The sequence below is a fragment of the Amaranthus tricolor genome, chromosome 3 (genome assembly GCF_026212465.1).
Source record: "Amaranthus tricolor cultivar Red isolate AtriRed21 chromosome 3, ASM2621246v1, whole genome shotgun sequence".
Classification (NCBI taxonomy): Eukaryota; Viridiplantae; Streptophyta; class Magnoliopsida; order Caryophyllales; family Amaranthaceae; genus Amaranthus; species Amaranthus tricolor.
The window spans coordinates 35170843-35186763 of NC_080049.1; the positions used below are offsets into that span (position 1 = coordinate 35170843).

At 32.2% G+C, this 15921-nt stretch overlaps 1 protein-coding gene across 2 annotated transcripts; it reads left to right on the forward strand.

Moving 5' to 3' along the window:
• The first annotated feature begins 943 nt into the window (after window positions 1-943).
• On the forward strand, window positions 944-7819 carry LOC130808657 (oxysterol-binding protein-related protein 1D). Of its 2 annotated transcripts, none has more exons than XM_057674111.1 (8): window positions 944-2033; window positions 3427-3780; window positions 4205-4292; window positions 4470-4927; window positions 5117-5272; window positions 5884-6192; window positions 6551-6895; window positions 7196-7819. In XM_057674111.1, the coding sequence occupies exons 1-8, from the start codon at window positions 1398-1400 to the stop codon at window positions 7379-7381; spliced, it is 2532 nt and encodes an 843-aa protein (XP_057530094.1). In that variant the 5' UTR covers window positions 944-1397; the 3' UTR covers window positions 7382-7819. The 2 variants fall into 2 exon arrangements, with proteins under 2 accessions (XP_057530094.1, XP_057530093.1); XM_057674110.1 differs by having other exon boundaries at window positions 998-2033; window positions 7142-7819.
• Window positions 7820-15921: the final 8102 nt, after the last annotated feature.

Here is a 15921-nt window from a genome sequence, read left to right on the forward strand (position 1 = left end):
AACACACTCAAAAATAATAAGTTGTCAACTTCTCAAGAAATTTTTTCCCTCCATTTATCAAAGATAATGTCATGATTTGCTAATAGAGTTAGTGGGAAATATGTGACTTATCATTTTATTAGCTTTCAATAACTTGTCTGAGTGGGATGCATATGACTTTTCATTGTTCAATACACAATAATAATTTACTAGCTTTCATTTTGGAAACCAAAAAATTTGTTCTTTGTAATAATAATTTGCTAGCTTTCGTTTTTGAAACCAAAAATAATAATTTGTCACTTACAATCTTATAGTGATCAATAAGATAATTGAGTTAATTACATAGGTCCGTCTCAACATTAAGATAGTCTCATACAAGACAAGTTCTTTTTAACTTTATATTTGTATTATTATTTAAATTATTTTTTAATTATATAAATGTTATCATCATTTAAAATATTTGATTTTAAATAATATTGTAATATGTGTTCAAAACAATTTATTAAAATTAGAATTTAGTTTTAACATAGTTTGTTATGCTTACTTAGTAAAGATTAAAATAATATTAAAATAACATTATTTAACATCATACATAACTTATAAAAAAGTATTTTAAAAATCAAAAATAAATTAAATATTAGTTATTATATGCTATTAATAATTCATAAAAAATGAATATATAATTAATAATTTTAATCTATTTTCTTTTTTATTTTAAATAATAAAAAATAATTAATAAAAAAAACCTTATATCGTAAGGGGATTATCTAGTACTAATACTATAGCAAACAAGAAATTACCTATCTAATCTAATTTTACTAATTACTCCTACTAATCATACTAATAATTACAATTCACTTTTATCCCATGATTTTGTTTGTTGAAATTTTGGCTTTTGCAAGAATAGTAGCTCCCACAATCACAAAATAGTGTGGTGTGGCCTTGTGGGAATATGACTTAAGGCCAAGATAGAAGTGCCCAAAATTTGCTCATGTTACCTGTCTCCCTCCCACAATCATTATCTGCCTCCTCTAAATTAAATTCTCTTTATTTTCCTTTTCTTTTTTACTTCTTCTCCCTCCTTCTACCCAAATTCAATTCTCTCTTTAAACAATGAACTCTTACATTTTTCTTTTGATTTTGCATTCAATTCAATACATTTACTTCCCAACCCATAATTTAATTCATTTATTATTTTAATCTCTTTCTCTTTCTTCTAATTGCTTTTTTTTTTTTTTTTTTTTTTTTTTTTGCTGTTGCTGTTCTGCTCTTCATCAGTGTCAATTTAATGGATCTGCAACCCACCATTTCTCTCTCTTAAACCCACCATTGTTTTCTCTTTCCATCAATGTAGTTCAACACAAATACAAGAAAAAGAATCAAACTTTCATACCCTCACCAAAAACCCACAAAAACCCATGAATCCTCTTTGCTGCATTGCCCCGGTTTCAGTTGATAAAGAAAAATCCCCAAATGTGATTGGAAAACCACCAGAAATAGGGTTTGATGCATCGATTTCACTAAAAGCCCAAATCAGTAACAATGGTGGGATTAATTTGGGGTTTTCTAGGCATAGTTATTCAGCTCAAGTGTCATCAGTGAGTAGTAGTACAACAGTGTTGGATCAGCTACATCATCATGAGGCTGAAGATGTGATGTTGATGAATGGTAGAGATTTGAGGGTGTATGGTAGTAATCATGGGGGTGCTGTAGCTGGGATACTTTATAAATGGGTGAATTATGGTAAAGGTTGGAGGTCAAGATGGTTTGTATTGGAAGATGGGGTTCTTTCATATTATAAATTGCATGGTCCAGATAAGATTTTGGTCACAAGTTCGAGCCCTAGGAGTGAGAAAAATGGGGTGAGAGTTATTGGGGAAGAATCAGTTAAGTATATGAGGAAGAATAATGGTAATGGTAATGGTAATGTTAGTGTTAGTAGTAATAATAATAACATTGGAACTAATAATTATAGTAATGGCAATAGGATTAGTAGTGGTGGTTTATCAAGTTATAATAAGCAGTGGAAACCCTTTGGAGAAGTTCATTTGAAGGTATACTTACACTACTTGACTTGATTTGCTTTTGATTTATTGCATTTGATTGAATTGAACTGCATTACATTTGTTTTTTAGTACTGTAGTTTTTGATAGTTTGATTGTGTAATTTGTAGTATGTAGTGTAAGTATATGTTTTCTTTATTAGGGTGTTTGTGAAGTTGGATATGCTGCTTTTTAAGTCTGTTTTGGCTTTGGAATCCGATTTGCTGGTTCATCTGATAACAAATGGTCTAAGGTGAAGAAATATTGGGTGTGTTGTGGCTGTGGATCCAAATAGATCATGGGGGGTGTTACTCTTATTGTATTTTGAATTGATTCCAATGAAGAACATAGAAGTAGGTAATTTTGGTTGAAATTTTTAGACCGAGCTATTCATAATAGTCATACTTGAATCTTAAGTTGACTTTCCAGAGCACCTAACTGATTTTTCATTTTAATAAAATGTTTGTTCCAACTCAAAGACAAGGTTGTGCTATGTCTAGTTGGTTTAATCAAAATGTGATGAATGAAGTATGGTTGGAGCATCATGGGAAGATAGATAGTTTTGAAGTTCTTTGACTTTATTGTTTTGTTTTTGGGGTGTCCCAATATGTCAAAATTGTGGGCTGCTAGTACATGTTGGACTACGAATGGCATGCCCTTCATCCTTATTGGTGGTGAGCTACTTTCTTGTGCCAATTACCCCAACATATGTGATGATGATGGTAGGAGATTATAGTACTTTGGTTTGACTATCAAACTTGGTTTGTTCATATGTGGACTATATTATCCTTTTTTTATTAGTTTCTTGGGATATTTGTATGATTAAGGACTATAATGTAAATATAATGCTTGAGGGAAGGTTTAAGTAAAAAAACATGGTATGTGCACATTGTACAAGCAGACAATTCTATGGTTCTGCCTTGTTCTCAATAGAAGTATAGCTTGTAAGGGATGAATAGAGATCTTCAAAACATACCTGATGACCCGAAATTCACCCGACCTTGTAACTGAACCCGATTTGACCCGACTTCAAAAATCATTTACAATTATGTAAAAAACAATATGGATACAAAACCCGATTTCAAATCGACCCGAAACACCTAACCCGAAAACAACTTGATGACCCGAATGACACCTCTAGGGATGAAATTTGCGCGTACCATTGTTTCATAATATCTATCCAATAAGTTCGAGTTGGCCTCACTAATACTTCTTCATTTTAATTTTATCCTTGATTGATGGTTTTTCATCCATGTTTCCATACAAACCATAACTTCATCTGATTTACAGCATGGTGTTTGGTCTGAACTCTGAAGTATAGTTATTTTAGTGTTCCATAGATGTGCTCTTAGCTTGTGACATTTTTATGTTTCTTGGAGATGGCTCATTTATTACTGAATTACAGGTTTCTTCAGTTCGTGCAAGCAAGTCAGATGATAAAAGGCTGAGCATATTTACTGGAACAAAGACACTTCACTTGCGTTGTGTGTCTAAAGAGGATAGATCAGCATGGATCGACGCACTATTAGCTGCTAAAGATTTGTTCCCTAGAGTGTTGACAAGCAACGATTTTGCTCCTGAAGACATTGTTGTGTCCACAGAGAAGCTTCGACGAAGGATGTTGCAGGAAGGCATTGCGGAGCCAGTGATTAAGGATTGTGAGTCTATTATGCTTACTGAAGTCTCCGAGCTGCAGGGTCAGTTTAAAGCTCTTCAACACAAACATGTCTCGTTGCTGGAAACTTTGAGACGGCTAGAGGTATCTCTCATCGTCTTTACTGAAACTACTTCTTTATCATCATTCATCTTGCACATGAGATGAAAGTAGTAGGATTTCTACTTTGCATTTTTATTCAAACATACCGTGTGTTGCTCTGGCCTGATAAGTTATACAAGAAACCATAAAGGTGCGTCTTCTCCGTACAGAAACTCTTTGCCCCATCCTACTTATTGGGGATTAGTTCGCGAGTTGCCTGTGCGCGTATTAGTATAATGGATGCTTAGGGTATCAAAGACCAGACTGCGTCTGGGAGTAATTTGATTTTGGATTATTCTAAAATGAATTTCTGAAATTTCAGTATAATCCGGTCCAAGTTGTCTTCATCATTTTGATGCATGTCTTAAGAAAATTAATATATCTTCGTATGCTATCTTGATTGAGAGCTTTGTGAATTTTCCATTAGACCGAGAAGATAGAGCTGGAGACGACTGTGGTTGATGAAACAAAGAGAAGAGATTCGTGTTGCGGACAAGGAAATAGAAGATTCAGTGGTTAGTAAAGCACTTGTGCTTTTACTCTATTCTGCCCCCATACCCCCATATCCCTTCGTTAGGGTTCCCTTCTGCCTCACTTTCGACACCAGATATTCGTGAGCTTGAGTTTTTTTACTCTTGTTTGCTGATAATGATCAGATTATCGTTGCAATAACTAAGTACTTTTTCATGTAGATTTCTACTCCATCATGTCTGAAGGTAGTGGGTCGGACTCTGATGTGGAGAATGAAAGTCAATATGGTGTGGACGCTGAATCAGATGAAGATGATGGCACATATTTCGATACAAACGATTATTTGGCTTCTGAGTTTTTGAGAAGTGCTTCGTGTCGTGGACGAGAATCCTTTGCAGATGCTTGCAGTTCTCTAGGGCAGGATTGTTCACAGGAGCTTCCAATGGGTATCAGACCCGTGGAATACCCGTACGTCAAAAGAAGGGATAGTTTACTGGAACCAAAGGAAAAAGAAAAGCCTATTGGATTATGGTCTATTATCAAGGACAATATCGGGAAGGACCTCTCGGGAGTTTGTCTTCCTGTTTACTTTAACGAACCCCTTTCGTCGTTGCAGAAATGCTTCGAAGACTTGGAATATTCATACTTGGTAGATAGGGCTTTGGAATGGGGGAAGCTGGTAAGGTTCTGGATCTGGGTTGAAAGCTCCCAACCGATTGCTAACTATCTAATTCCAATTTTCATTCTCTTTGCCGACTTTTCATTCTCTATTAATAGTGTTTCTTGATTATCTATGACAACGAGGTTCTCTGGTACTATTTTTGAGCTGTATTTGAGTTTTATAATAAGAGAATGATTGCTACTGCAGGGAAATGACTTGATGAGAATTTTGCATGTAGCTGCCTTTGCAGTATCTGGCTATGCTTCGACAGAGGGTCGTCAATGCAAACCTTTTAATCCCCTTCTCGGAGAAACCTATGAGGCTGACTACCCGGACAAAGGCCTTCGTTTCTTCTCTGAAAAGGTATTCACTTTTTAGCTTCTGGAAATATACACTATGTTTGGATAGCAACTTTAGAGAGAAAAGAACGGAAAAGAAGGGGAAGGGAGGGAAGGGAAAGGAAGGAAAGAGAAAGAAAGGGGATAAGAGTTTTCCCTTCAAATCTTTCCAAAGTAACAAAAAACATTCATCTTATCCCTCCGGATCCCTCCAAATCCCTTCCTTCAAATTTTATTATCCAAACAAGGGATTCCCCTATCCTTCCAAATCCCTCTCCTTCCTTTCTTTCCATTTCCTTCCATCCAAACACACTTAATGTTAGTTGGCTATAGAACCCGTCTCGAGTAAAGATCGTCAGAATCTAGGCTTAATTCTTTGTTTTGCATAGTTTGTGACATATGGTCATATCTCTTTTCGCTTCTTGTCGCTTGGATTTTTTAATTTATTTTTGATTCGAGAGTAGGCTAGAGAATCTTTACAGGCAAGGGGGAGAGGGAATTAGTCCTTCATGTAGATGGTGAGAATGTCACAAGGGTGAAATGGATAGTCCTCAACCACTAGGCTAACACATACTTCTTCACTTGTAATTGGTTATCGCTTCACTCATGGTTAATTGGATATTGCGGAATCTACAGGTCAGTCACCATCCCATGGTTGTTGCCTGTCACTGTGAGGGCAGAGGTTGGAAATTCTGGGCTGACTCTAATCTCAAGGGTAAATTTTGGGGTCGCTCCATCCAACTGGATCCGGTTGGTATACTTATGCTTCAGTTTGAAGATGGCGAGACATTTCAGTGGACTAAGGTGACAACTTCCATATACAACATTATAATCGGTAAAATTTACTGTGATCATTATGGCACCATGCGAATCAAAGGCAGCGGAAACTATTCCTGCAAGCTTAAGTTCAAAGAGCAATCTATAATAGATCGGAATCCCCATCAGGTAAGCTGTCTGATTTAGCCTTGCAACCATTGTAACATACTTTTGAATTCGTGATTCGCTCAAATTTGCCCAAGAATAGCCCAAAACCGATCATGATTCGGTTTTTTTAATTCGCAAGGAGATTAGCGAATCACGTGACACTGCTTGCAACTCAAATATAGAGCCAGAGTTGTAGGAACATATTCATATCCCTTTACTTCTTTGTTAGATAACAATACAATGCTTACTCGTGCCAATCCGGCGCTACGATCCTAAAGCACCGATAAAATTGATTTTTAAAAATCTTTCAATGTGGGTGCTATTTGAATATTTAATTCGCACAACGTTTTGTAACTCGATAATTCCTTTTAACTTGTAGGTTCATGGTTTTGTACAAGACAATAGAACTGGTGAGAAGGTTGCGATGTTGGTAGGAAAGTGGGATGAGGCAATGTACTATGTCTTGGGAGATCCGACTATGAAGCCAAAGGGTTATGATCCAATGACTGAAGCTGTCTTGCTCTGGGAGAGAGACAAATCCGTCACCAAAACCAGATACAACCTCACACCTTTTGCAATATCTTTGAATGAATTGACACCGGGTTTGCAGGGGAAGCTGCCACCAACGGACTCAAGACTTCGGCCTGATCAGAGACATTTGGAGAATGGCGAATATGAGCTGGCAAATGCCGAGAAGCTCAGACTTGAACAGTTGCAAAGACAGGTATTTGTTGCCCGAGTAAATAGCATTTCCTGATATACTCATTACAGTAAAAGATACCTTCACAAACTCTTCCTCTCGCTTAACCACTAAAGAATGTTCTACATATAATAATTGAATTGCGCACGTACAATTGTGAAGATTTTGCCGAAAAAAGTAAAACTGGTATACATATTTAGTTTAGCACGCTTGATGATTAGCTGTGAAAAAAAAGTTCGAGCGTGATTTTTTATCTTCTATGTTGCATAGTGGACCAGGCAGAAACAGATGCTGGTTTTTTTTATCATTTTATACGCGCTGCAGGCTAGGAGGATCCAAGAAAGTGGGTGGCAACCCAGATGGTTCCAGAAAGACGAAGAAGGTTGTTACCGTTACATTGGTGGATACTGGGAAACTAGGGAAAAGGGGAATTGGGAAGGAATTCCCGATATATTTGGACAGAGGAGCGATATACCTCTTCCTTCTTGTAGTATACCAGAAGACGAATGAGCGATTTTCCTGGCCTAAATTTGTTTCCAGATTTTCTGCAGAAATTCCATTGTAGCTTTATGTGGGGATTGTGAGATATCAGGCATTCCTCAAGTAATTGTATCAAATTCGTTCTTAGGTATAGATGTAGCCGTGTAGGTATTCGTCAGTGTAAGTTACGGTAGATTTGATCTTGTAGATGTCACCATTGTGCTTCAAGTACTCGGTTTTTTTACCCCATGTTTACCGAGTACAAGTCAGATTATTGAACATGCTTCAGTCGGCCTTGTTCCTGCTGTCGATAAATGGAAGCTCGTATCCTGTATTCTTATCTGACCTAGTATCTGTATTCTTATAAATACTTCAGAAAAGAAAAAAGGAAACAAAGATGTCCCAGGCTTTCTTCATTGTGCACAAGTCTGATTAGTGTTAAAGACTTGTTAGTAGTACTTTGCAGTAGCTATCGATGTCGATGCCATCTTTTTTGTCACATTTTGAACCGGTTTTGTTTCTAATCTTTTAACTCATGAGCTCTCATTTAGGGTCTTTGGAAAGCAACTAATAGCTAGTAGCTGATTATAATGATTGATTTGACCAGATTATTTTGAACCCGCTGCTATGAGTAGCTTGTTTAAAAACAACTTATTCATAAGTCATAACAATAAACCGTTTTAACCAGGTAATTTTTCAAGTATTATAATTGGATGGTTTGACCACCCAACCCTCTATTTGTACAAAATAAGCTAAAAATTATTTAATAAGCTATTTTGCAAAGCATCCCGCTAGTCTATTTAGTTGCTTGACTGTAGTCATTCATTCTGAAGCGTGACAGTTCATTTAAGACAGAAACTCATTAAAATTTGCACAGGAAAATACAGGTCTGTGTGGGTTCAAGTAGAACCACAATCTGAAGAGAATTATAATTATTGGTTTGGGGCTTTGGGCTCATTCCCTTGTCTCTATGTACTCTATAGTCTATACTATACATGGCATGGTGGATCAACACAGCTCAGAAATTTTGACATGCTAAAAGGAAGGATTTTCCCAGGCATACTGAGACTGATAGGATATGGCCCAGTTTTTTTATTTTTATTTTGCAGAACAAGCCAGGAAGACTAATTAGTGATGGGAGTTGATTTGAAATGGTGGAAGCCGATCTTTTTGTTACTAAACCGACACCTGGATAAGACTTGTGCCTGACGGTATTCATAGCTTCATATGTAGTCTAATGTCCTATGCTGTTATTGGTACCCACCACCCTACTCTTTTCAGTTCTACTATCTGGGCAAATATAAAATATTAGTATTGACTATTGGGTGAACAGATCACTCACCAAGTATATGTATATTACACAATTTTCTTATTCATCCTAAGTGTCTTATTTGATTTTACTATTTTTTATGTGGTCAAGTAAGATCATATGTGAAAGAGAAAAATATAGCAGTGTTTTAAATTTTGATAGAGTAAACTGGAGTTAATAACTGTAAAAGTATAGTTAAGTTTAGTAAGGATAAATTGGTAAAGTTAACATATTAAAAAATAAAAATTAGACATTTCAGATAATTTGTCCCAATAAAAAAATAAGGCACTTAGAGTGAATAAAAGAAAATATTAATACAATTTTTTATTAAATGACAAGAGTCATGACCTAAACAAACACCAATATAATTTACTTGTGCTAGTATTAGCACTTTTCCTAAACATACTTTGCATATTGCTGGTTTTAAAAGATTTTGATATACAAGCAACAAGGGACAAGGGTGTGGTATTCTACATGCGGAGTACGTGATGAATTTACAAATTTTTTTTGTTCTGGTATGAATCCGTCTTATTATGAAAGTAGCTCATTTTTTTAATTGATTACTTTAAGATCATAAGTAATCGTTTTAAAGTTATAAGTAATTACTCTAAGACTATAAAAAGTAATCATATTAAAATTATAATTGATTATTTTAGCGTTATAAGTAATCGTTTTAAGACAAAAAATATATATTGGACCAGCCCAATAGAGATGGTCTCACTATGAGACCGTCTCATTTAAGAATTAGTGAAAAAATATAGTTACCATAATTCTTGTTGTCACACTATGCAATGTATCGTTAGTATAATTTGCATATAACTTAAAATTATAAAAAAATAGTATAAAAGTGTGTATTTAAATGAATCAAATAAAATTTTACATGACTATATTTTTTATATTTCTAATAAATAATAAAATAAATTAATACCAATTGCTAAATAGTAGTTACTATTCAAGTGTCTATTTTGAACAAGAGATAGTATGTGGGTTCGACTATTAGTCAACTACAAATTTTTACTTGAGACCGTTTATATAAAAGACGCGTCTCAAATAGGTCGGCCCATTATTAATAAAAAAAACAATTACCAAACTAACACGCGCTGTGTAATCCTATTTGAAGTTGGGGTTATCACCTATTGAAGTTGGTATTATAACCTATCAGAGTTGGTATTATAACCTATTAAAGTTGGTATCTCCAAGTAGGTTATAATACCAACTTTAATAGATTATAACAACAATTCCAAATAGCAATTCTAATACGTTATAATACCAACTTCAATAGATTATAACACCAACTTTAATAGGTTACAACACCAACTCCAAATAGAGTCAAACGCGCGCATCAGTTTTTAGATTTTTCTCTTTATTTTAATTGTTGGGTCTGAGCTTGAAGAGCCGTCTCTTATAATGACAGTCTCTTAGGAGAGACGCTGTTAGTAAACGTAATAATACTCCATCTTGGTGGTAGTCAATGGGCTAGTACATGAATTTGGACCGCCCCGACAAGATTCAATAGTTGTTTTAAGAATTTGCAATGACTCAGGCTCAGGATCTACTGGGCTTCATGGGTCATTTTGAAATTTGATGGGCTAGTCATGATGGGATATAGATTGAGTTCTGCTTGTGGTGGACGGCTTGGCCTACGTCCATTCGCTTTGTGAAATTATTTTTATTGAGTTGACTGATGTATATTTAGTATTTTAAAGTGATAATTTATAAATTTAAAGTGATTAGTTAGAGTATTGGATTAATTATTTGGATTCGTCTCATGGTGAGATAGATTGAGACAGTCTCAACGAGTTCAATAACATTAGTGTAATATTTATTTATCTTAGTATATTTCTTAATATTTTAATTAGAGTGATTGATTAATACTCTTATAATTTTTTATTTAGATTGTACTCATTATCTGTAAATATTAATATTATTATAAATATTGGGCGTCATCAGTCTGAAAAATGTCTTTAGTTATTCTTTACACCTTTCATTTACAACAGATTTTGAAAATGGCGTGCTTAATAAAAACACTTAAGAGGACTTTTATTTTCAAGTTGAAATTTGAAAATATACTTTTCAATTCAATTTAGTCATAAAAATTAAAGATGTTTACCCATTATGCTCACTCACATATCACCATTAAAAATGCACAAATTCTTACTTGAAACCGTCTATACGTCTTAAGTTGAAGCCGACCCAATTTATAAATTAAAAAAAAAGAAATAACTGAATTTTGTGATTATTGTCACGTGCTCCTCGTAACTATTTAACTTCCATTTTCAGTTTTCATTTCACTCTTTTTTGACATAAACCACTCATGGTCCTCTCACAAACTCTATATGTGGTTTTCAATCTCCATCTTTCTCTCTCAAACTTTATTGTCGTTTATTCTCTATTTATCTTCTTCAACATTTGCAAGACCATCAAGGGTATGTATTTATGCTTCATCTTCACCATTTTCGTTTTCAAAACTTTCCTTTTCATTTTTTTTGGGGTTAATTGTGTTATATATTAGTTGGAATTACAATCCTCTTATTTTTTTAAAAAAAATTAAGCTTCATCAATAGTAAAAATAGTGATGTTGAAGAAGACAACAATGGTGAAAATAGTGATGTTGAAGAAGGAAAGTAAGTTGGTGTTTTAACCTAATTAAAGTTGTCTATTCGAAATAAAAAAAATTAGAAAATCAACTTAACCAAAAGTTTAAATTAATAGTTGAGCCTCGGATATAATATACTCCCGCTTATTTGTCTCATTTTCTCATTAGATCAAGTCACTCTAAATGTCATATTTTTATTTTGGATATGTTAACTTTATCAATTTACCTTTACTAAACTTAATTTTTTCACACCTTTATACATAAACCCCACTTTATCCCTCCAAAATTTAAAAACACTATTCTTTTTCTTTCATATGTGGTTACATTTTGACCACCTAAAAAATGGCGAAAAAAGGATTAAATGGGACGCGTTAGGAGAATAGGAGGGAGTATATTCTAACACGCTTCCTCACACGAGAGCCATTTTGAGTAGAAGTGTGTATGAGATTTAAACCCGTGCCCGAGGTTCATTCGGGTTATCAGGTCGATTCAAAATTGGGTCTTGCGTCCACAATAAGTTTTACATTATTTTAAATTCGTATTGTAGTCAGGTTAACTGGGGTTCGGTTTCAAGGTTGGTAAAATATCGAATCATCGAGTTTATTTTAAACACCTCTACTTGACCATATTTTCGACCTGATTTTTAATACCATGTTAAAAACTAACTCAACAAAACAAAAAAATTTAAGTTATATTTAAGAACTCAATTATAAGTTACGTACTCCAAAAAAATCCAATTAAAGAGCATTGGAAAAATGGTGGGCAGATGTCCTTAACATTGTTATCCCACAAATGAATGGGATTAAGAAGAGTTTGGGTTGGCAACAATCAACATAGAAGTATATTCCTGATAACGAGGGGAGGCATAAAAGGATGGATTGGTCCCCCATTTATATTTGTCTCCATTTATGTTTGTATTGTTTTTTCCGACTAAATACCTTTGTGCATAACCAATTTTATCAAATCAAGACATTAAAAATTTGTAGGAATTATTGTATCATACATACTACTATAATTTCTATCTCTGTTTGAATTGAATTTGCAATTAAATATGATATTTTTTAACAATATATTATTACTAATAATAATTTTAAAGGAATAAAAAAGTATAAGAGAATCAGTAATGTAGATGTATGAATGATATGAGGGAGATTAGATTAATGTTGTAATGAAAAACATAAAAAACTTTACATGAGAGCAAATGAGATTTTAGAGCTATTTAAATGTGTAAGCGTAATACTTAATTAGAATAAAAACCTTATCACCAATGTTAGATCCGGATATAACAGTTGCTTTTGTAACTGTTAGAATTAATATGCGGAAGTTGTAGTGGATTATTGATTTTGATTAATAAATATTGAAGATGCTAGTATGAAAAATAAAGAGGAGAGTTTATGGCTTTTGTGAAAAAAAGGTTTTTTGTATTATGTGGCTTGGTTACAAATGAGAGCATGCAACACATACATATAGTACTTCTATGTTGGTGCTTTCACCATCATTATGTTTCTAGTCTTTTCTACAACTTGTAGATAGTTCTAGACTATTAGCTTTAGGGTGTTAGTCTAGATAGTTCTAGGATATCATAGAATTTTTTTTTTACTTACTTCTTGATACATTACTCCCTAGATTTTTCTAGATTACATTATTTAACAGTAACTCGATTGGCCAAATGATCAACTAATGAATGTGTACCACTACATAAGCCAACTAAATAACTCATTTTTTCGAGGATCATTTTGATTGAAGCATCAACTTTTAGCAATAGCTTATATGCAATGATTCCTTGAGACTAGACCTACCATACTTGATGAGTTGGTTTTAAATTGGTCCCGTTTAATTCAATAATTTAAATTAAACATTTATCGTTATTCTATTATTATTGCTATAAAATAACTTTTAAATATGATATAAATTTTTTCGTTATATTTCAAGCGTAAAATGATTATTGATATCAACCTAAACATAAGATATAATAGAAAAATATATTTTGATTTAAAAGTAATAATTTAATTAATTATTATTTAGTCTATATATGAAGTATATCATCACATAATAAGACCTCCTTATAAAAAATATTTTTGCACCATCTAAACTCAATGCTTACCAAGTACTAAAAAAATAAGACCAATTTTGAGGCTGGAATGGATATTTAGGTCGGCTTTGACATCGATTCATTTGAGTGACATGTGGTAGTAAATAAAAATTGAATAAATACACAAGCAAAAGAAAAAAGAGAAAGGATTCTTTGAAAGAGTGATTTTGTGAATCTTACGATTATTCACTTAAAACAATCCAAGAGAATCTTGATAAGATAAATTCTTTCTTTTTGGAAAAGCAATACTAATTTACTAAAAATTGAATAAATCGTGTAATACACTTTATCTATTTTGTTATACTTATTATATATTTCATTTTTTACGCAATTTAACGCGTAATTTTGATCTCTTATATCTTAGACTTAAACTATTTAACTTAAAATTATAAAACTTTGATATTATAAAAATATGCAATTAGACGATTCGAATAAGATTTCACTTAACTATATTTTTTTCTTACATCAGCGCAACATAAAAATTATAAACTTGATAGTTGAATAATACTCACAAAATCTAATATAGCGAATATTTCAAAACGAACAAAATATATCACAAAAAATCAAACAGCATAAGTATTAGTTTATATACAAAATGATGGTATTAAGCACATCCTATACTAATATCCTAAATAATTAAATAATTGTCGAAATGTATTTGTGGATATGTGGATAATGGAAAGAATAAACAATTGAAAAGCAAGATATTTAGGGGATTGTGGTTAATAGAATCTCTGTATAGTCTATACGGTTATTTTAATAGCTGCATTTGTAAACATCTGATAAGTCGAGGTAGAATCAGGAATGGTTCTTTTTAAATTTGGTGCTTATTTGTGTGTAGACGTGTAGCAGAGTGGTTTCACTACTAATACAACACTTACAGATTCTTCTTTCCATTCCAACCCCTTTTTTTGGATATTTATCATGATATCAGTTACTCATCTTTAGTTTCGAGGAAAATTGGAAGAAACAATGTCAATATTTTATAATGTTTTTAATCTTTGATATAATAATTGTAACAATTATTATTCAATGTTCATCTACTGATCTTATTTGGTACATGATTCTCTATGTATGATATAAAATATTTTTATTTGTTTTAATTCATATTTTCATAATATGAAGGTAATAGAATTTTTATCGTATGGAATTAGAGATATTAGAGATTAAAATTATGCATTGAACTTTTTGACTTAATTTGATATGAAAAAGTTTTCCAAAATTATTTGAAATTGAAAAATGAAGATACTTACAATTTCCTAATGTAAAAAATTCAATAAGATCATGGTCGAAACAAATTAAATAACAGAAATATACTATTAATATTATAGTTTTAATCAATAAAAATTAATTATAATCAGCAAAAATCAATTTTAATCATTAAAACTTAATACAAATTGATTACAATAGATAAATCAGTAAATATCAATTACAACCAATATTTAAATTTTAATTAATTAAAATAATTAGTCACTAAAAATCAATTAATTAGATAAGAAGGGACAAACATAATTTGCAGCGCAAGCCTGCGCGACTAGGCGATATCCTAGAGAAATCAAGGGACAAATATTCACCCCAATACCACGTGTACGACTGTTAAGTGTTAACCAATAGAACGACTATTTCCATTAACTAATTATCCATAAAAATTTTCTTGAACACAGTATTTATTATTATTATTACTCACTAATATAAAATCTTGTGTAAAATACAAATTTAATAGTATTAACATACAAAAGTATTATGATTTATGATTTTAAAATATTATGAATAATAATAATAATAATAATAATAATAATAATTATTATTATTATTATTATTATTATTATTATTATTATTATTATTATAATTATTATAGTTTGATAATAGATATATTTTTTTTTCTTTCCAAAGTACACTACCCTCCCTTTGAATGATTCACGAACAGAAATTGAGTGTTTTTGAATGTTTTAATTTTTTATTAAATATAGAATACAATTAATTTTACCTTGTTTAGTTTAATAAATATAGAAATTAACCATTTAGATTATACTATATGATAAATCTTTATAAAGAATTTTTTTTTTAGTTTAATTGTATGACATTTAGTTAAATAAATATAACACTTAACAATTTGATTATTCCATATGACAAGAAAACTTTGTAAGGATGCGACATAGAACTTGAGTTAAGATCCACTCCATTACTTAAGCGACCCATTTGGTTAGTGATACTAAATGGTGGTAATAAGAATGGTTTATAATATAAAATTTTATCAATAGTTCCATATCATTTCTATGGTAATGAAACTATGATCACAAAAAAGTTTTTTTGTTTACAAATTTTTATTACCACCTAATACCACTTCTCTCAATGGTAATGCATTGGAATGAAGTTAATGAAGAAAATGAGATGATTAAAGTTGGACAAACATGATCATCAAGGTCGACAAGAGATTTTTCAACCAAAATTACACTAGTTTTTCATTTTCATTACCACCATTTATTACCATCTATCAAACGGCCCGAAAATGTAATGAAGAGTACATTACTCAATCTAATGGCTAGCATTGCTTGGTGGAGGAAAATAAGTAG

Excerpts from the sequence above, each read along its gene's own strand:
- LOC130808657 (XM_057674110.1), top strand. The coding sequence starts at position 1,398 with ATGAATCCTCTTTGCTGCATTGCCCCGGTTTCAGTTGATAAAGAAAAA. Across the intron at positions 3,781-4,204 it reads AAACTTTGAGACGGCTAGAG|ACCGAGAAGATAGAGCTGGA; the intron begins GTATCTCTCATC and ends ATTTTCCATTAG. Across the intron at positions 6,896-7,141 it reads TTGAACAGTTGCAAAGACAG|TGGACCAGGCAGAAACAGAT; the intron begins GTATTTGTTGCC and ends TATGTTGCATAG.